This window comes from Camelus dromedarius, chromosome 4 (assembly GCF_036321535.1).
Source record: "Camelus dromedarius isolate mCamDro1 chromosome 4, mCamDro1.pat, whole genome shotgun sequence".
In the NCBI taxonomy this organism is placed as follows: domain Eukaryota; kingdom Metazoa; phylum Chordata; class Mammalia; order Artiodactyla; family Camelidae; genus Camelus; species Camelus dromedarius.
The window spans coordinates 18,620,034-18,635,656 of NC_087439.1; the positions used below are offsets into that span (position 1 = coordinate 18,620,034).

Here is a 15,623-nt window from a genome sequence, read left to right on the forward strand (position 1 = left end):
TAACCCAGGGAGGTTTAAATATGACCCCGCCGCTCCTACTTCCGGGGCAGTTGGTACTTCAGGACCACCCCAGCCCCGAGACACGCTTCTTACAGGCCAAGCCCCCCAGGTACCCCCGTAAGAAACGCGATCCGGAGTGGGTCTGGCCACGCTGTTCGGACAAGGGCCCTGGAGGACCGGTGAGGGCTCTGAGCACCCGGACTCCAGGCCCGTGGCCTGGAGACAAAGTACCGATAGGGACCCACAGGCCAGGGCCCCGCTCACCCTACTCCCTCCCTCAGCGCGGTCCGGCCCAAGGGTCTGTCCTCCCAGGCCCGGGGAAGGAGGAAACCCACTTCCGCCGCTTCCATGATCTCCCGCGGCTTCTCCTGACTCTTGCGGCAGGCGCTGGCGCTGGGCATCTGGACTACCGGACGGGGAAGCGAACACCACCCTCCCTCGCAGGCTTCCGTAGGGCCGGCCAAAGGGGCTTCTCCCTCCCGCACAGTCTCCGCCCTCCCTGCTCTCCAGTCACAGCACACACGTTAGGACTCCGCGTGGAGGGTCGGCTCCGGAAAGATCGCGAGAACCCAGCTCTCTCGAGATCCTGGATGACTGTAGGCGGACCGCCGCGCGCCGCGTCTCCACTTCGTGCCCCGCCCCTACGGATATTTGCCCGGACTTGTAGGGAATTCCCGGGAATTTGTTATAGTATCGCGAGACTGACTCTGAGGCGCAAGGTCTCGGGTTTATTAGCTGGCGCGCGCCGCTGGACTCAGTTTTGTCGTGTACCGACTGCGACGTCTGCTCAGTTATCATTTTAGCTCTGTTTACCCCTCCCGGTCTTAACTGCAGACTGTTCACTAAAACATCCGCCCAAGCTCAGAACTGGACTTTTGCTGCCTTGGACTTTCCCGCCTTCAACACTCCTCAGCGGCGGTGTAGCCGCTTGGACACGTAGGAGACCTCTTCTCAAACTGCTGCTCTGTGTGCTGGCACACAGGAGTGCTGGGTTATAGGCAGTGGCCTTGCTAAGGTAGGATTGGGTACTGGTACCCAAGTGATAGGTATAAACACAGTGACAAAACCCCACATAATCACACTGACTATCTGGACCTGTTGCATTGTTAGCGGTCGTCAAATAGGTGAATCTCCCCAAGACAGGCTTTTTGAAAAAATTGTCATCCATGAGCCTCTTACTGCAATTGAAAGTAATTTGGAGGCTTGGTTAAATACTGTCTCCTCTGCTAGGCTTCGTTGCACTTTGTCAGGTTTTAACTATCTGAATAGTCTTAGCCTGGCACAAAGTGGCACGGTTTATACTTGTTCAGGAGTGCAGTTAGACCCCAAAGTAAATGAAAGGGCTCTGTAGGCTACCTCATGAAAGTCCTGGGATAGAATAGTGAGAAGACAGACATGGTCCTTGCCCTCGTATAGCGTACCATCTAATTCCAGGTATAGAGGTACCACATACTGTGAAAGTTTCTTTGAGAACATTCACCTCAGGTTTCTCTGAGGAAGTGATACTTAAGCTAAACTAAAATAGGAGTAGGGGTCAGCCAGTTGAAGAGGGGCCGAAAGAGTAGTTAAGGCAGAGGGGGTTAAGGAGAGAAAGATTGTGGCTTAGTTTTGGATATAGTGCCTATGAGGTGCCTTTGAGTCATTTATAGGGGAATGTCCAGATAACCTCTGGCTTTGTGGGGTCTGGAGCATAGAAGAGAGGTCTGAGCTACAGATAAGGGTGGGTAAGACATCACAGGTGGGTGGTAATTGAAACCTGGACTAGGGAAGAGAATGTTCCAAGAAGAGTGTTAACATTGTCACCTGATGACTAGACCTCAAGTAAGATGATGAATGAAAAATAGTTGTTGGATTTAGCAACATAGAGGTCATTAGTGTTCTTAGTAAACACTGTTTATGGTAAAGTGGGGTCAGAATGTGCTGAGAAGTGAATGATGGTGAAGAAATAAAAGTAAAAGTGATTATAGCAAACCTTTATATACTGCTTAGTGTGTGCCAAGCACTGTTGTCTGTGTTTCATGTATACTAACTGATTTAATTCTTACGCCAAAGAGATAATATTGTAATCTTTTTTTGCGTATGGGGAAATTGAGGCAGAGAGAGGTGAAGTAACTTGTCGATGGTCTCAGAGCCATTAAAGGATGTATTTCAACTCAGGTAGCATGGTGCCAGAATCCATGTTCTTAACCACTATTACTCACTGCCTTTCCTGTCTTTGGGAGATAATGAGAAAATTGGATGTGGGGGGGAAGACAAATATAGCTGGTAGCTAATGTGGAATAAGTTAGGTGAAGCTTAGAGAAAAGACTGTTTAAAAGTCCATTTTAAAACTAATAGGCAGGGTTTGTGAAAAGGAAGACTACAAGACAGAAGGATTGAGAGATGTGAGGTTTTGTTTTTTGTTTTTTGTTTTTTGTTTTAATTAAGGGAGAGAGAGAATTCAAAACACAGGAGGTGGGACAAGGGGAGGAGGAACAGTTCCTCTTTCACAACTGGAGGCAAGGAGGCTAGGATAGTTGTGGATGTTCAGTTTTAGGAAGATGAGAGAACTCCCATTTGGTGACTTCTGTTTTCTAGAGAAGAGGAGGCCAAATTATGAATGATAGGGTTGGGGGTTAGAGGGGAGGGAGAAAAGGGAGATTGGTGACTTGAGGAGAGTGGGAGAGGTTGAAGTAGTCCTGGAGGTTATTTGGTATTATTTCTGGGCATTGTACCCATTTAGTAAAGGACCCATTTAGTAAAGACTCATGAATTGGTCTTGGAACTGAGACTTCTCCAGTAGCACAAGGCTGATATAGTGCAATCACAAAATGGCAGTTAGTTGCTTCAGTCAGTATAGGGGTTTTGGTGCTGACCCTGCTCAGCAGAAGGGAGCCCAGAATAGATCTGCCCCAAGTAGCCATACAAATGCTATACACATACAAAGCAAATGAGAAGGAAATTTTTTACCTGTAATTTTTTTGAAAGATCAACACTGGGCAGATTTACTTATCCTTACATCAGGATGGAGGCAGGTTGGAGGAAAGGACAGAGATGCAAAGAGTTGAATGTGGGTATGCAGACAGATAGGTTGCCCTGAAATTTGAAGAAAAGGAGTAAATTTTATTCCCCTTTTAATTTATCAATGATTATTTATAAGCATCTCCTCTGTGCCAACCATTATGCCAGGTTCTGGCAATAAAGGGATAAATTAGGATTTTGGTTCTCAGTAATACGTAGTCCACTTAGTAAGATAGCATGTAACTAATGATAAAGAAATGTGAAAATTGTTGTAATATTGTTAAGTATGTGCATTCCCAGCAAGAGCCCTAAGATTCACTTTGATTGGGCCAGGTAAGGGCATGTGTTCACTACTGACCCAATCCTTCTGGCCAGGGAAATGAAATGTTCTGATTGGTTTAGCCTAGGTAACATCCCCTCCGAGCTTGGGATAGAGTTAGCTTTACTTGAATCATGTGGAAACCCCTGTCAGAAGCTATGGGACAGGGAAATGGATCCCGGAAAGTCAACTGCAACGTCCACTGCAAAGGCCAAGAAGCTTTGGACTTTGGGCAGATAAGCCGATTCCAAGGGAGTGCCTCCTCTTGTCTGATCAGGAGTGCTTAGATATGCTGTGATAGCAAACTAACCCCCAAATCTCAGCAACTTAAAATCTATTTCTTGCTCATGTCTGTTGTAGGTTAACAAAGGGCTGTGCTCATGTAGTCACTTAAGGACATAGGCTGATAGATGCTCCATCTTGACACATGTTTCCATGATTACAGGCAGCAAAAAGAGAACCTGGCTCTTAAAGTGGCTGTCTAGAGGTAACACATTTCACATTCTACTCCTGTTTAATTGGCCAGACAACTCATATGGCCATTCCTGAGTTCAACCGATCAGGATAATTTCCTCATTCTTCAGGGAGCAGCACGGAATCTTCGTGATCAATGAAACATTCTATCATACTCGTGAGATTCCAGCATAGAAGGGGGTCTATGAAACTGTTCTATCTTGGCATTTTTTAAGCTTTTATTCCCTCAATTAGATATAGTCCTAATATGTGAACCGATGGTCAGAAATCTGAATAAAAATCCCATCTATTGTCCCTTTGCTAGGGTAGGGAATCCTTGCATCTTTCCATTGCCCACCCGTGAAGCCTCTCCCTGTGCCTCATCCTTACTTTGATCCCCTTACCTTAATAGATTATCATTATTTAGCCCTGGGGGAATACTCTTCTTCTGGCCTTTTCTCCTGATAGTGATGGAAAAGAAGAACTTTCCAGATCAGTGGCCACATACCATGTGCCTGAAGTCTTGTCAGTCTGCTCTAGTGAAGATACAGCTGCCATTGAGGCTCTAACTTGGTTGAATTTGTGGTAGTCAACTGTCAACCTCCTGGATCAGTCTGGTTTTTACAGGAACCAGACTGGTGAAAATCAGATTATGATGGGGACTTTCAGCTATCAGGTCTTCAAGGGTTGCACTAATCTCTGCCATCTTCCCTGGGGATGTGATACTGTTTATGATTTACCATCCTAGTTGGGGACTGGGGAAGTAAATTGGAGTTTTCTTGTTACCTTTCTTGCAATATGATAACCTTATCCAATAGACCAAGTAGCTGTAAGGGAACAACTCTGCCATGTCTTCTGACCACCTTGCAGGTATCCAAATAAGCCACATGTGGAAGGGCTGGTTTGATGTGCAGCTAATCTGAGTTTTGGAAAAACACCTTGTGATCCTCCTGTGTCAGAAAGGGGATGAAAGGCCATCTCCCACTGGATTCTGTATCTCTCCTGGGAGGCTGTCTGATAAAGTAAGGGACTTTTCTGCCACCCCCCTTTCACCAACAGAGCCACACGATGTGAAACTGCATAGCTGGAGTCTAGAGCCCCCTCAGCAACGGGGTGTCCCATAACTCACATTGCAATCCTCTGGTCCCTTTTGTTTCAGTGTTGTCCTTTTTGGTGTCTAGGACAAGGATGAGGGCAGAGGGTGGGGGACTAACATTTTTGGCTATTTTTCTTTTTACTGTCTAAATAAGTAACAAACTGTCTAAATCTAAAAGTAGTTTGTTTGGGGTGAAGGTGATAGCTCAGAGATAGAGCTCATACTTAGCATGCACAAGGTCCTGGTTTCAATCCTCAATACCTCTGTTAAACAAACAAACAAATAAATAAATAAATAAATTGAGTGATTTGTTATACCTTTACTGATGGAATCAGTCAGGGCTTGACCTTGGCCTTGCTTGTCTTGTGTATTCCTGTCTTGACAGGAGCCAATGTGTGGTTCTGTCAACTACCAAATATGTACATTCCAAACTGTACATTTAGATACCAGGAAAATGAGTATGGGTAGGCCCCTCTGGGCCCATTCTAGGTGTTGCTGTTAAGAGGTTTGAAGCACTATTGTGATTCCTGATCCTTTGTGTATGATTCATTTTCCCCTGGAAAAAAGAAGGTTATAGATTATCTGCTAAGTTAGCACTGGTTGTTTTCTTTATTTCTAATTCTCTGGAATTTCACAATGTGTACCCTCCTGTGGGTCTAAATTCAACATTGTGCAGGACACTTAGCCGGCTTTTCAATCTGACAACTCATGTTACTTAGTTCTGGGGCATCTTCTTGAAAAATGTCTTTGATGATTCTCTTCCTTTCATTTCCTCTCTGCTGTCTTTCTTGAATTCTTATTATTCAAATATTGGCCTTTTCTGAGCTGGTCGTCTTATTTTCTTATCATTTGTCTCCATTTTCTAGCCCCTTGCCTGTTTGAACTGCTTTTGGGAGATTTCTTCAACTTTCATCTTCTAATCATTCAATTGAAAGTTTCTCATTTCTGCCATCATGTTTATCATTTCCCAAAGCACCTTTTTGTTCTCTTAACTGTTCTTTAAAAGAATAGCATTCTAGTCTTTTTATGTGAATACAGTGTCTTATCTTTCTGAGTATATTAATAAAGATGATTTGAGGGGGTAATTTTTAATGTATTCACTCTGCGTAGCCTATTTCTTACAAGTTGCTTTTTCCTTTTTTGGTCTCTATCTTCCACTTCAGATATCTGGTAAATCCTTATTTATTTTTATTTTCTGTATATTGTGACATTTTAACATACATTGATTGATTGGTTGAATCCTTAATTGTCAGCTCATGTTGAAAGTAGGGACTAAAAAAGCTAATTAGAAGCTCTGAGCATTTGCATGGGGGTTGTCAATTTCAAGTTTTACTGTGTGATGCTCTGGTTAGGCCATTTGGTGTCAGTATCTTTAGATATTCCACCTGGCTGGTCACATTGTTCAGGATAAAACTCTTCTGATCGTCTGCCTGAAGAGTGAAGGTCTGCCAGTGCTCTGGGATTATTCAACATTCAACATGCATTTGGTCACTGAATACCCCTAGTTGGTACATTACCTAGTTCTTAAAATCCAAGGACCCACCTTTTCACCCTCTCCAGAGAATATACATCATGTCAGGGTGGGAGAGGACTCTTGCCAAAGAGTGGAGTAGGGAGGGATGTAGGGATCGGACTTCTCATGTCACCTTCCCCAAATTTTCCTTATTATAACTTCTAATCCCCACCTCCATTTCCAGAGGTATGTGGTGCTACTCGTCCTGAGTCTTTTGAGGTTTTGGTGGTGTAAATTAGGTTCTCAGCTTTCTTGACTGCTACCGTAGGATTCAGCTTTTCATATCCTCAAAGGTGGCTACCACTGATCTGTTTGCTCTCCAGCTTCCTGCATTTTGGGAGTATTGTCTCCCCTTCTGTTCTCCCATTCTCTTGATTATTAGGATTAGGGGCAGGAGCAAAACTGGATCTGCCATCTTAGCAAAGAAGTCATTTGTCATATTTTATAATGTCAATGCATAGAAGATCTTTAGCTGATGACTAATGCTCATTCATTCTTTCAATAGATATTGATTGAGTGTCAACTGTGTGCCAGGCATTAGGTAGGCATTTGGGAAACATCAGGGAGCAAAGTAAGATAAAGATCCCGGCTCTTGTAGACATTACCTTTTAGAAGGGGAGGCATACAATAAACAATAAACATGAGTAAGTTGTGTAACGTGTTAGAAAGTGATAATGAGAAAGCAAGCAAAAGTAGAGCAAGTTAAGGGAAATGGAGAGTCGTGGTGGGGGATGAGGATGGGGTGAGTTGCAGTATTAAATTTGGGGGTCAGGGTAGGCATCATTGAGAAAGTGACGTTTGAAGATTTGAAGGCAATGAGAGATGTGACCATGAACGTATCTGAGGAAAGAGCATTCGAAACAGGGGAACAGCCAATGGGATTTAAGGTGAGAGGGACAGTGACAGTGTTCTATACAACAGAGTAATGTCTTCAGGGCCTTTGAAGTATGAGCCTGTGACTCTAATTTGCTAAGCTATTTTTTTTTAAATTTGTGATTAAAAAACCACATAATGTAAAATTTACCCTTTTAACCTTTTTAAAGTATACCGTTCAGTAGTGTTAACTATGTTCATATTGTTGCATGGGAGACCTGTAGAACTTTCTCATCACGTAAAACTGAAACTATACTCATCAAACAACTCACCATTTCCCCTTCCCCGAACCCCTGGAAACCATCATTCTAGTCTCTGTTTTCATGATTTTAACTACTCTAGGTATTTCATATAAGTGGAATCGTACAATATTTGTCCTTTTGTGAATTGCCAAGCTTTTTGTGTTCTTGGATTGCAAATTTATTCTGGCTCCAGCCTTGGTGTCCTTCTTTCTGCTATGACTTCTCTTGTAACTACAGGTAATTCAAATCTTAGCACCCGTTTCCCAACTGAATCAGATGGGATGCCTTTGGCTGTAAGGAAGTCTCAAACTGTTTCCAGTAGTAAGGAACATATTGCTCACAGAGCGCAGAGTTTAGAAAAAGGGAGATTTCAGGCTTGATCCAGCCATTCAGCAAGGTAATCAGGGACTCAGTCCTGCAGGCTTCATCCTCAGCCCAATGGCAAGATGGCTGCAGCTAATTCAGGTATCACATCCAGGTATGACAACATCAGATTTTATTCCTCTCTCTTAGACACAGAAACCTTTCTTGAAAATCCCTGCATGAGACTTTCCTTCACATCTTGTTGGCCAAAGTTAGATCACATGCTTGAACCAGTTACTGGGATGGGTTGGGAGTGTTGCCTCTGTGGAAGCACATGGATGGATGGGAGACAGGTAGATACTAAGTAAAATCAGATTCTAGTAGAAAGGAGGAAGAGGAGAATGCATGCTGAGTAGACAGCTGTGATATTGTGATATAATAAGAAAAATATGTTTGATCTTAATCTCTGGTTCCTGGCACAGAACTTCTAACATCCTTGGAATTTACTGAGTGACTGAGGTGATATGAGTGTCTTTTATTATTCATAGCAATCCTCTTTGAACCACATCGAGTTTATGTTAATGAAATAATTGGTTGCTAAAAGCTCCTGGGTAGTTCCAGGATGGGGACTGGTTGCCAGAGGAGTCAACCAGGTGATTAGAGGGTTGGAACTTTCAGTCTTGCTTCTACTCACCCCCTAACTTTTGGGGATGAGGGAGGATCTGGGGATTGAGTTAATCACCAATGGCCAATGATTTGATCAATCATGCCTATGTAATGGAACCTCCATAAAAACCCTAAATAAAGAGGTCTGGACAGCTTCAGGGTTGGTGAACACATATTTGTGCCAGGAAGGTGGTGTAGCCCAACTCCGTGGGGACAGAAGCTCCTGTGCTCAGGATCCTTCTGGATCTTGTCCTGTGTACTGCTTCAGCTGGCTCTGTTCAATTGTATCCTTTAAAAAATGCTTTGTAATTAAACACTAATAGTTGTTGCAGGGAGTTATAGCTTAGTGGTGGAGCACATGCATGAGGTCCTGGGTTCAATCTGCAAGTACCTCCATTAAAAAAAAAAAAAAAAGACAGTAGTAGTAAGTAAAATGCTTCCCTGAGTTCTGTGAGCCCTTGTGGCAAATTATCGAAACTGAGGAAGGGGTCATAGGAACCAGTGATTTATAGGCATCAGAGAGAAGGGTGGGTAACCTGAAAACCTACTACTTAGAATTGTCAGCTAAAGTTGGGGGAAGTCTTGTGGGATTGAGCCCTTAACTTGTGGGGTCTGTGCTAACTCGAGATAGTGTCCGAATTGAATTGAAATGCAAGATACCCAATTGGTGTCTGCAGGGAATTGGAGAATTGCTTGGTATGGAAAACCCATGCATTTAGTGTCAGAGTGTTGTCAGTAGAAACAGATCATAGCAGTAATAGTACAGCCAATAGGGTCCACCACACCGGCTGTGTGATTTGAGGAAAGTCATTTAACATCCCAGATTCTCAATTTTCTCAAGAAAATGAGGATAATGGTATTTTTCTCGTATGAGGATTAAAAAATGACATAATAATTGAAATGAGAAAACAAATATAAAACCACTCAGGACAGTCCGTAGCACCTGGTGTTGACTAGTTCAGTAGCTCTAAAATTGTGGTCTCTGGACCCACAGCATCAACATCAGCACCACCTCGTGTTAGGTGCTGAATTACCGCTTCCTCCTCCCCAGCCCCCAGCTCACGTATTGAAGTCCTAACCCCAGGTACCTCAGAATGCGACTGTATGTGGAGATAGGTTGTTTAAAGAGGTAATTAAATTAAAATGAGCTCAGTGGACTGGGCCCTAATCGAATATGACTGGTGTCCTTGTAAGAAGAGGTTGGGACACACACACAGAAGGATGACCATGTGAAGACGGAGAAGACAGCTCTCCACGAACCAAAGAGTGAGGTCTCAAAAGAAGCCAACCCTGCCTGCACTTTCATCTCAGACTTTAAGCTTCTAGGAACTGAGAGAAAATAATATTTTGTTGTTTAAGCCACCCAGTTTGTGGTTCTTTGTTATGGAAGCTTCATAAACTCATATACCTGGGAATTTGTTAGGCAGGTGAAGTTTCTGGCCCCATCTCAGACCTACTAATGTCAGCAACTCTGAGGGTGGAGCTCAGCACTCCGTGTCTGAAAAGCCTTTTAGATGATCCTGATGCACACTCAAGTTTGAGAGGTGCTGGCCTAGTTGTTAAGGATGTAGGATCTGGACTAGCCTGGGTTCATATCCTAGCTCTACCACCTACTAGCTTTGTGATTGTGGGTGATTTTTAAAACTTCCTTGTGTTTCAATCTCCTCATCAGTAAAGTGAGGATATCCCAGTCCTTATCTCTGAAGTTACTATAGTGATAAATGAGTCCATCTAGGTAGAACAGTGCCTGGTGCATAGTTAGTGCTCAGCAAGTATGAACTCGTAATGTTGAATCTGAATCTCATTTTAAATGATTGGGTTTGGAAGAGGAGATAGTAGCCAAATTTATTGGAATTATTTGTAAAGTGAGGACCTGGGGACTCCCTTGAATGAACTTGAATACTCCCACCCCTACTTCGGCTGCTTGAAACCCTTTTTTTCTTACTTCCTGGTTTATGATTGTGATGTGGAAAATGTAGATTGTGCCAAATTCTTTGGAGTTTATGCAAATAATACGTAGCACACATTGTTATGTTGCTCTTCATCCTCTGTGACGGCCCATTGTCATCAATTTTGTATCCTGTTCCCATGAGAACTTTACCTTTTTCTCTTCTTTGCATTCTGTTCTTGATGGATTGTCTGCTTTCTCACTTAGGCAACTTATCCTCTTTCCCTGACGGCCCATTTAAAACCACCTTCTATTTAAAAAAAAAGTTTTCCATGGAAGGCATCTAGATACTCATTTCCCTTGTTTTTCATTTGCCTTCTAGCTGAGACGATTCCAATTGTTTTACAGTGTGCAGCTGCCACTAGATACTAATGATATTTTCACTGGGTAGGTTGCATTTCCCAGCCTTGTTTCTGTATATTTGATTGTCTTCAGTATTTTATTTGAGTTGTAAACACACTGGGTAGAAACAACTCAATAAATGACAAACAGTAAAATGAATAATAAAAAGTTATAGTCTCATAAAAGGAGAATGGGTGGGGGACCTTTCCCAAACAGAAGTAAGCCAGGGATATCAGTATGTTATGAAAATGCTGCCTAGCTGCCACTGCCTTAAAATATTCTTTCACTCACAAACTTGTTTTTGTAATCTTTCTCTGCAGTTCACAGTTCTCTTTACCTTCTACTTACCTTCTTAATCACCCTAGGAAACATACCCATTCATTTATCATCTAGGCTCCAAATCTTGGTGTCATTTCTTACTTCCTCTTCTCCCCAGCATTGAAAAATCTACCAAAATCATTCTGCTTTTGCCTTTTTCATGTTATCCATCTCTAACTTATCTCAGAGACCAGACTTCGTACAGTTGTGAGAGACTCGGGAGATCAGGGTAAATAATAATTCATTTGGCTAGATTATCTCCAATCTTATTTTGTAATTCCATGTTTGAATATAGCCACATTCAGAAATTCTGTAAAGGCCTTAAACTCCTTCCCCCCAGTAAATTGAAATGTAAAATACAAAGCAAACGTAGAGTATATTGCACTTTTAAAAGAACTGTACATGAACCAGGAGGTGGGGAAAAAACCAAAATCTCAGTAACGGCAATTATAGGACTCTCATGGGCCTCTTGATGTCTGACTTTTCCTATTTATTATTCACGTGCCCTTTTGTTGTTTTCTGCTTTGTTCATGTTAACATAATACCCTTCTGTTTTTCACTATAATCTCACCATTGTCACTATCCAGGGAGTAAGTGGCGTAAGAGGGGTTTTATCACCTACCTCTTCTTTAAGGAAAAGTTTTTACTTTTAGAAACGCTCTTCACTGATAATGATTTTCTCTAGCCTAATGTCCTTTATCTGTTTTCATTGATGTTTCTGAATATGACTTTAGACCCAAAGGAACTAATTTCCGTATTCTGAAGAATAAATTTAAGTCACCTGTAAACAAGTTATGCTAAATTAAAACACTTAATTCCATTTACTTCTTTTTAGCGGGTAACTCTGTGATCCAAGCACAGATGGGTCTGCCTAATTGAGTCACTCAATACAAACGTTGTTAAGAAAATCTAGTTCCTATTCCCTGAGCTGTGGTAGATCATGTTTCTGAAGATGACAGTAACAGTATCTCCCATCCCATATGTTCCTTTGCAGTGTGACCCTGCTATTCTTTTATTATGAAGTAGAATTTATTTTTACTCCCTATGAATCTAGAGTGGCCAATAATCTGTGTTAACCAATAGGATACAGTAGAAGTGATGCTAAGCAACCTCCAAAGCTGGGTCTTAAGAAATCTGCAGCTTCTGCCTTCATGTCTTGGAATATTCTTTTTGGAACTAGCTACCAGGCTGTTAGGAAGCCCAAGAAGCCATGGCAAGAGGCCTCATGGAGGAAAACCAAAGACATTGACCAACAACCTGAGCTAAGCTCTCAATTGGGATGTGAATGAGGCCATTTTGGACATTCCAGCCATCTCAGGACCCTAGCCAACACTCTATGAACTAGAATTGCCTGATCAACCCAAAGAAACATGAGACATAATAAACTGCTGCTGTTTTAAACCACTACATTTTGAGGTGGTTTGTAATGCAGCAATACCTAACCAGACCACTGGGACTCCACTCCCCTTGTTTTTGAGGACTTTCACCAAGTTCCCTGCTTACCTCCCCATCCTCAGACCTCTGCGAGAGGTATAGCTTACTTTCTGGGTCTTCACAATCTCCTTTTGGCTCTGTGGACAAAATAGTTTGCTCTTCATTGATTATGAGGATGGCCAAATGATAATCATAATAGTCATAACACATTTTGAATGCTTATGATGTGCTAGGCACTATTTTACCTGTGATATATTTAACCTCTAGAACAGCTTTTTAAGCTAGGTACTATTATCATCCCCATTTTACAGATGGGAAAACCAAGGCACAGAGAGGTGAAGTAATGTGTACAAGTCCAACAGGAAGTGGTGGAATCACCATCAGAACCCAAGCACCAGATTCCAGAGCCACATGGTAGCCACTGCAATGTACTGCCTCACATAAATAATGCCTCAAGCACATCTGGTTGATCGCAGGAGACTTAGGTGAGTGGGGTTTCTTTCACTTATGTTACTTGATCCTCTTACTTTCATTAAGAAAGACCTTTAAGGCTTTAATTGCCTCACTTGTTTATACTAGACTCTGGGCTATGTCCCATACTACCACTTACATTTAGGAAAGTGTAATGTTAAAAATGTCTAAATGCTTGACTGTTTCTACATTCACAGTTCAGGGGAGGTAGAGCATTTGCTTAGTTTTCATAGGTTCCTCATTGCCATGCGGCCATCCAAGAGGGCAGCAGAGTGGCAGGCAGGCAGCGACCAGGACGGGAGCCGGGAGCAGAGAGGTAGAGCGGGCAGGAGGATGGAGGCAGTGTGGACGTGGGGTGGAGCTCTCTACACATGGTGAGAACCAGGCGAGAGCACAGCAGAGTCCCTCTGCACCCATCAGAGTGAGGGGAGAAACAGCTGCTTCTTCTAATAACCCAGGCCAAGGGTGGCCACAGACGTGCCAGTCAGACTTAGTGAGGGGAAGCTTCTGTGCTTCTTAGGCAATTGCAGCCTGAGGAGGAGCTCCTCATGCCATTTTCCAATTGGTTTACTGCCTTCAGGACTCTCCTAGGCACCCATTCTACAGATGTCATTGCGAGGGGGGTGTGACTTTTGCTTCAAGTAGCCTTCAAGTCCTTCTCCTTCCTGTCTGCCTGATAACTGCCTCAAGAACTCTGGGAGAAATAAAAAAGCTAATTATAAAATTGAATAGGTCTGCATTCTAATGCTGTATTTAGAGGAAGGCCTTTGGAGACAAACAGCTCTGCGGTCAGAGCCTTCTCTGCTCCTTAATTGCTGTGTGGCTTCAGGAAAATTACTTTCTTCTCTGAGCATCAATGTCCTTAGCTGTAGAATGGGTTAGTGTTATTTACCTTGTGTGGTGGTTGTGAGGAATAAATAAGTCCTCTTGGCAAAGTGCTTGGCTTCATATACACCAAGCAATTATCAGTGTACCTATTATTTACATATGCAGTATGTATGGACATCCAGATAACCATTAATTACCATGCGGCCTTAGCGCATAAGCTGCAAAGGGTGGACCTGGTGTTTCATGCTCTATTATACAATGTTTGTGCAGGAAAAAGACAACTGCCACCATCTATTTTAGAAAAGTACTGTCTTTTTAGGCTCTTCCTTTTTACTTTGATCCCCTTAACACTTTGGAGATATGTGGTCTGAAACTGACTTCTGTAAATTTAAAAAGTATCTCAGCATCAATCACATGTTCTTAATCTGAGGTTTACCCGTCTCCAAGGGGCCACAACCCTCTTGAAATGGTATGCAACATTTTGTGTGTCTGTATGTATGTGCACTCTTTTGGGGGAAATGATTCATAATTATCAAGACTCTCAAAAGGATCTGTGCTTGGACAAAAGACTAAAAAACTCTAATATAGATACAATTTTCTACATCTCCTTCTACTGAAAGTAACTTGGAGGCCTTCTCTGACTCAAGACAAAGCAGGTGCAGCTTTGGAAGGTGCTGGAAATGGATCCCATCTTTCAGCCAGTCTCTTTTTCCCAGTGTGTTCCTAACAGAGGGGAGGCTGGCAGCTCCTGCTGCTACAGGTAATGCTGTAAAGAGAGGACCATGTGGAAGAAGAGGTGTTGCCTTCTCTCATTATAGCTGACAAAGACCAAAGCCTAACCTCAGCTGCGCCTTTTGTCTCAGGGAAATCATTCATAGAGCAGACCCATAATGAGGATTTGCTACCTGAAACATAATTCTCAGGAAGACGAATATCTAAACTATGCCCCCAGACACATACCTGAGGCAAAGCCCTGAGAGCTGGTGGCCAACAGGGGGGCCTATGATATTCTTCATTCAGGGGGATTAATAAATGAGGATAATATCACTCAAAATCTTGGAAGCAGCAGGTGTGCAAAAGGCCGTTTTGGCTTCTGCAGTGGGGCCTGACAGCCCGTGCACTGGGCTCTGTAATTTATGCCTCCAGCACAGAATCTGCACAAAGCAGGAGTGGCCACATCAGCATTTGGGGATTTAAGGCCAGCTTCTCTTATCCACAGACCCTCTCCCCCAAATCATAAGGATGATTCAGTTAATTGATTCCACTCTTTTTTTTAAATTGAAGTATAGTTAGTTACAATGTGTTGATTTCTGGTGTACAGCACAATTTCCCAGGCATGAATAAACATACTTATATTCGTTTTCATATTCTTTTTCATTAAAGATTATTATAAGATATTGAACATAGTTCCCTGTGATATACAGAAGAAACTTTAAGTCTATTTTTATACATAGGATTCCACTGTATTTTTAAAGAACATAATTGTTGGTATAAGAAGTAAATGAAAATACAGTCCTGGGGGAGGGGATTTAAAGTAATTTAAAAGTTCAATGGATGATGACTAATTTTGCAATTGTTATTATTACATCTCCTTGATTAACAGATAATTCATGAATTAGGAGTATACAATAACTATGTTAGGAAAACATTTTTGATTTGTGTAAAGAAATTGAGACCCATGGTGGGTGCACCTGTTCCTAGCCTGTCTGGGGAACATATGAAACTCTGACACAGGATGAACGTCTGTTGGTGTCAGTGTGACAATAACAAAACAAAGCTGGCACTGGGGTCAGGAAGTCTGGTGGGCGGGAAGCCAC

General features: G+C 42.5%; 1 protein-coding gene and 1 long non-coding RNA gene across 2 annotated transcripts in view; one reads left to right on the plus strand and one right to left on the minus strand.

Moving 5' to 3' along the window:
• The window catches only part of DARS1 (aspartyl-tRNA synthetase 1), a 55,004-nt gene extending 54,487 nt beyond the window's left edge, over positions 1–517 (minus strand). The window contains exon 1 of the mRNA XM_010983957.3: positions 336–517. Coding sequence (XP_010982259.1) covers positions 336–401 — 66 coding nt within the window. The 5' untranslated portion in view covers positions 402–517. The remainder of the gene's footprint in view (positions 1–335) is intronic.
• Positions 518–726: 209 nt separating this feature from the next.
• The window catches only part of LOC116152996 (uncharacterized), a 153,296-nt gene continuing 138,399 nt past the window's right edge, over positions 727–15,623 (plus strand). Inside the window, exons 1-2 of the long non-coding RNA XR_004136637.2 lie at positions 727–1,015; positions 12,819–12,992. This is a non-coding gene — a long non-coding RNA (uncharacterized LOC116152996). The remainder of the gene's footprint in view (positions 1,016–12,818; positions 12,993–15,623) is intronic.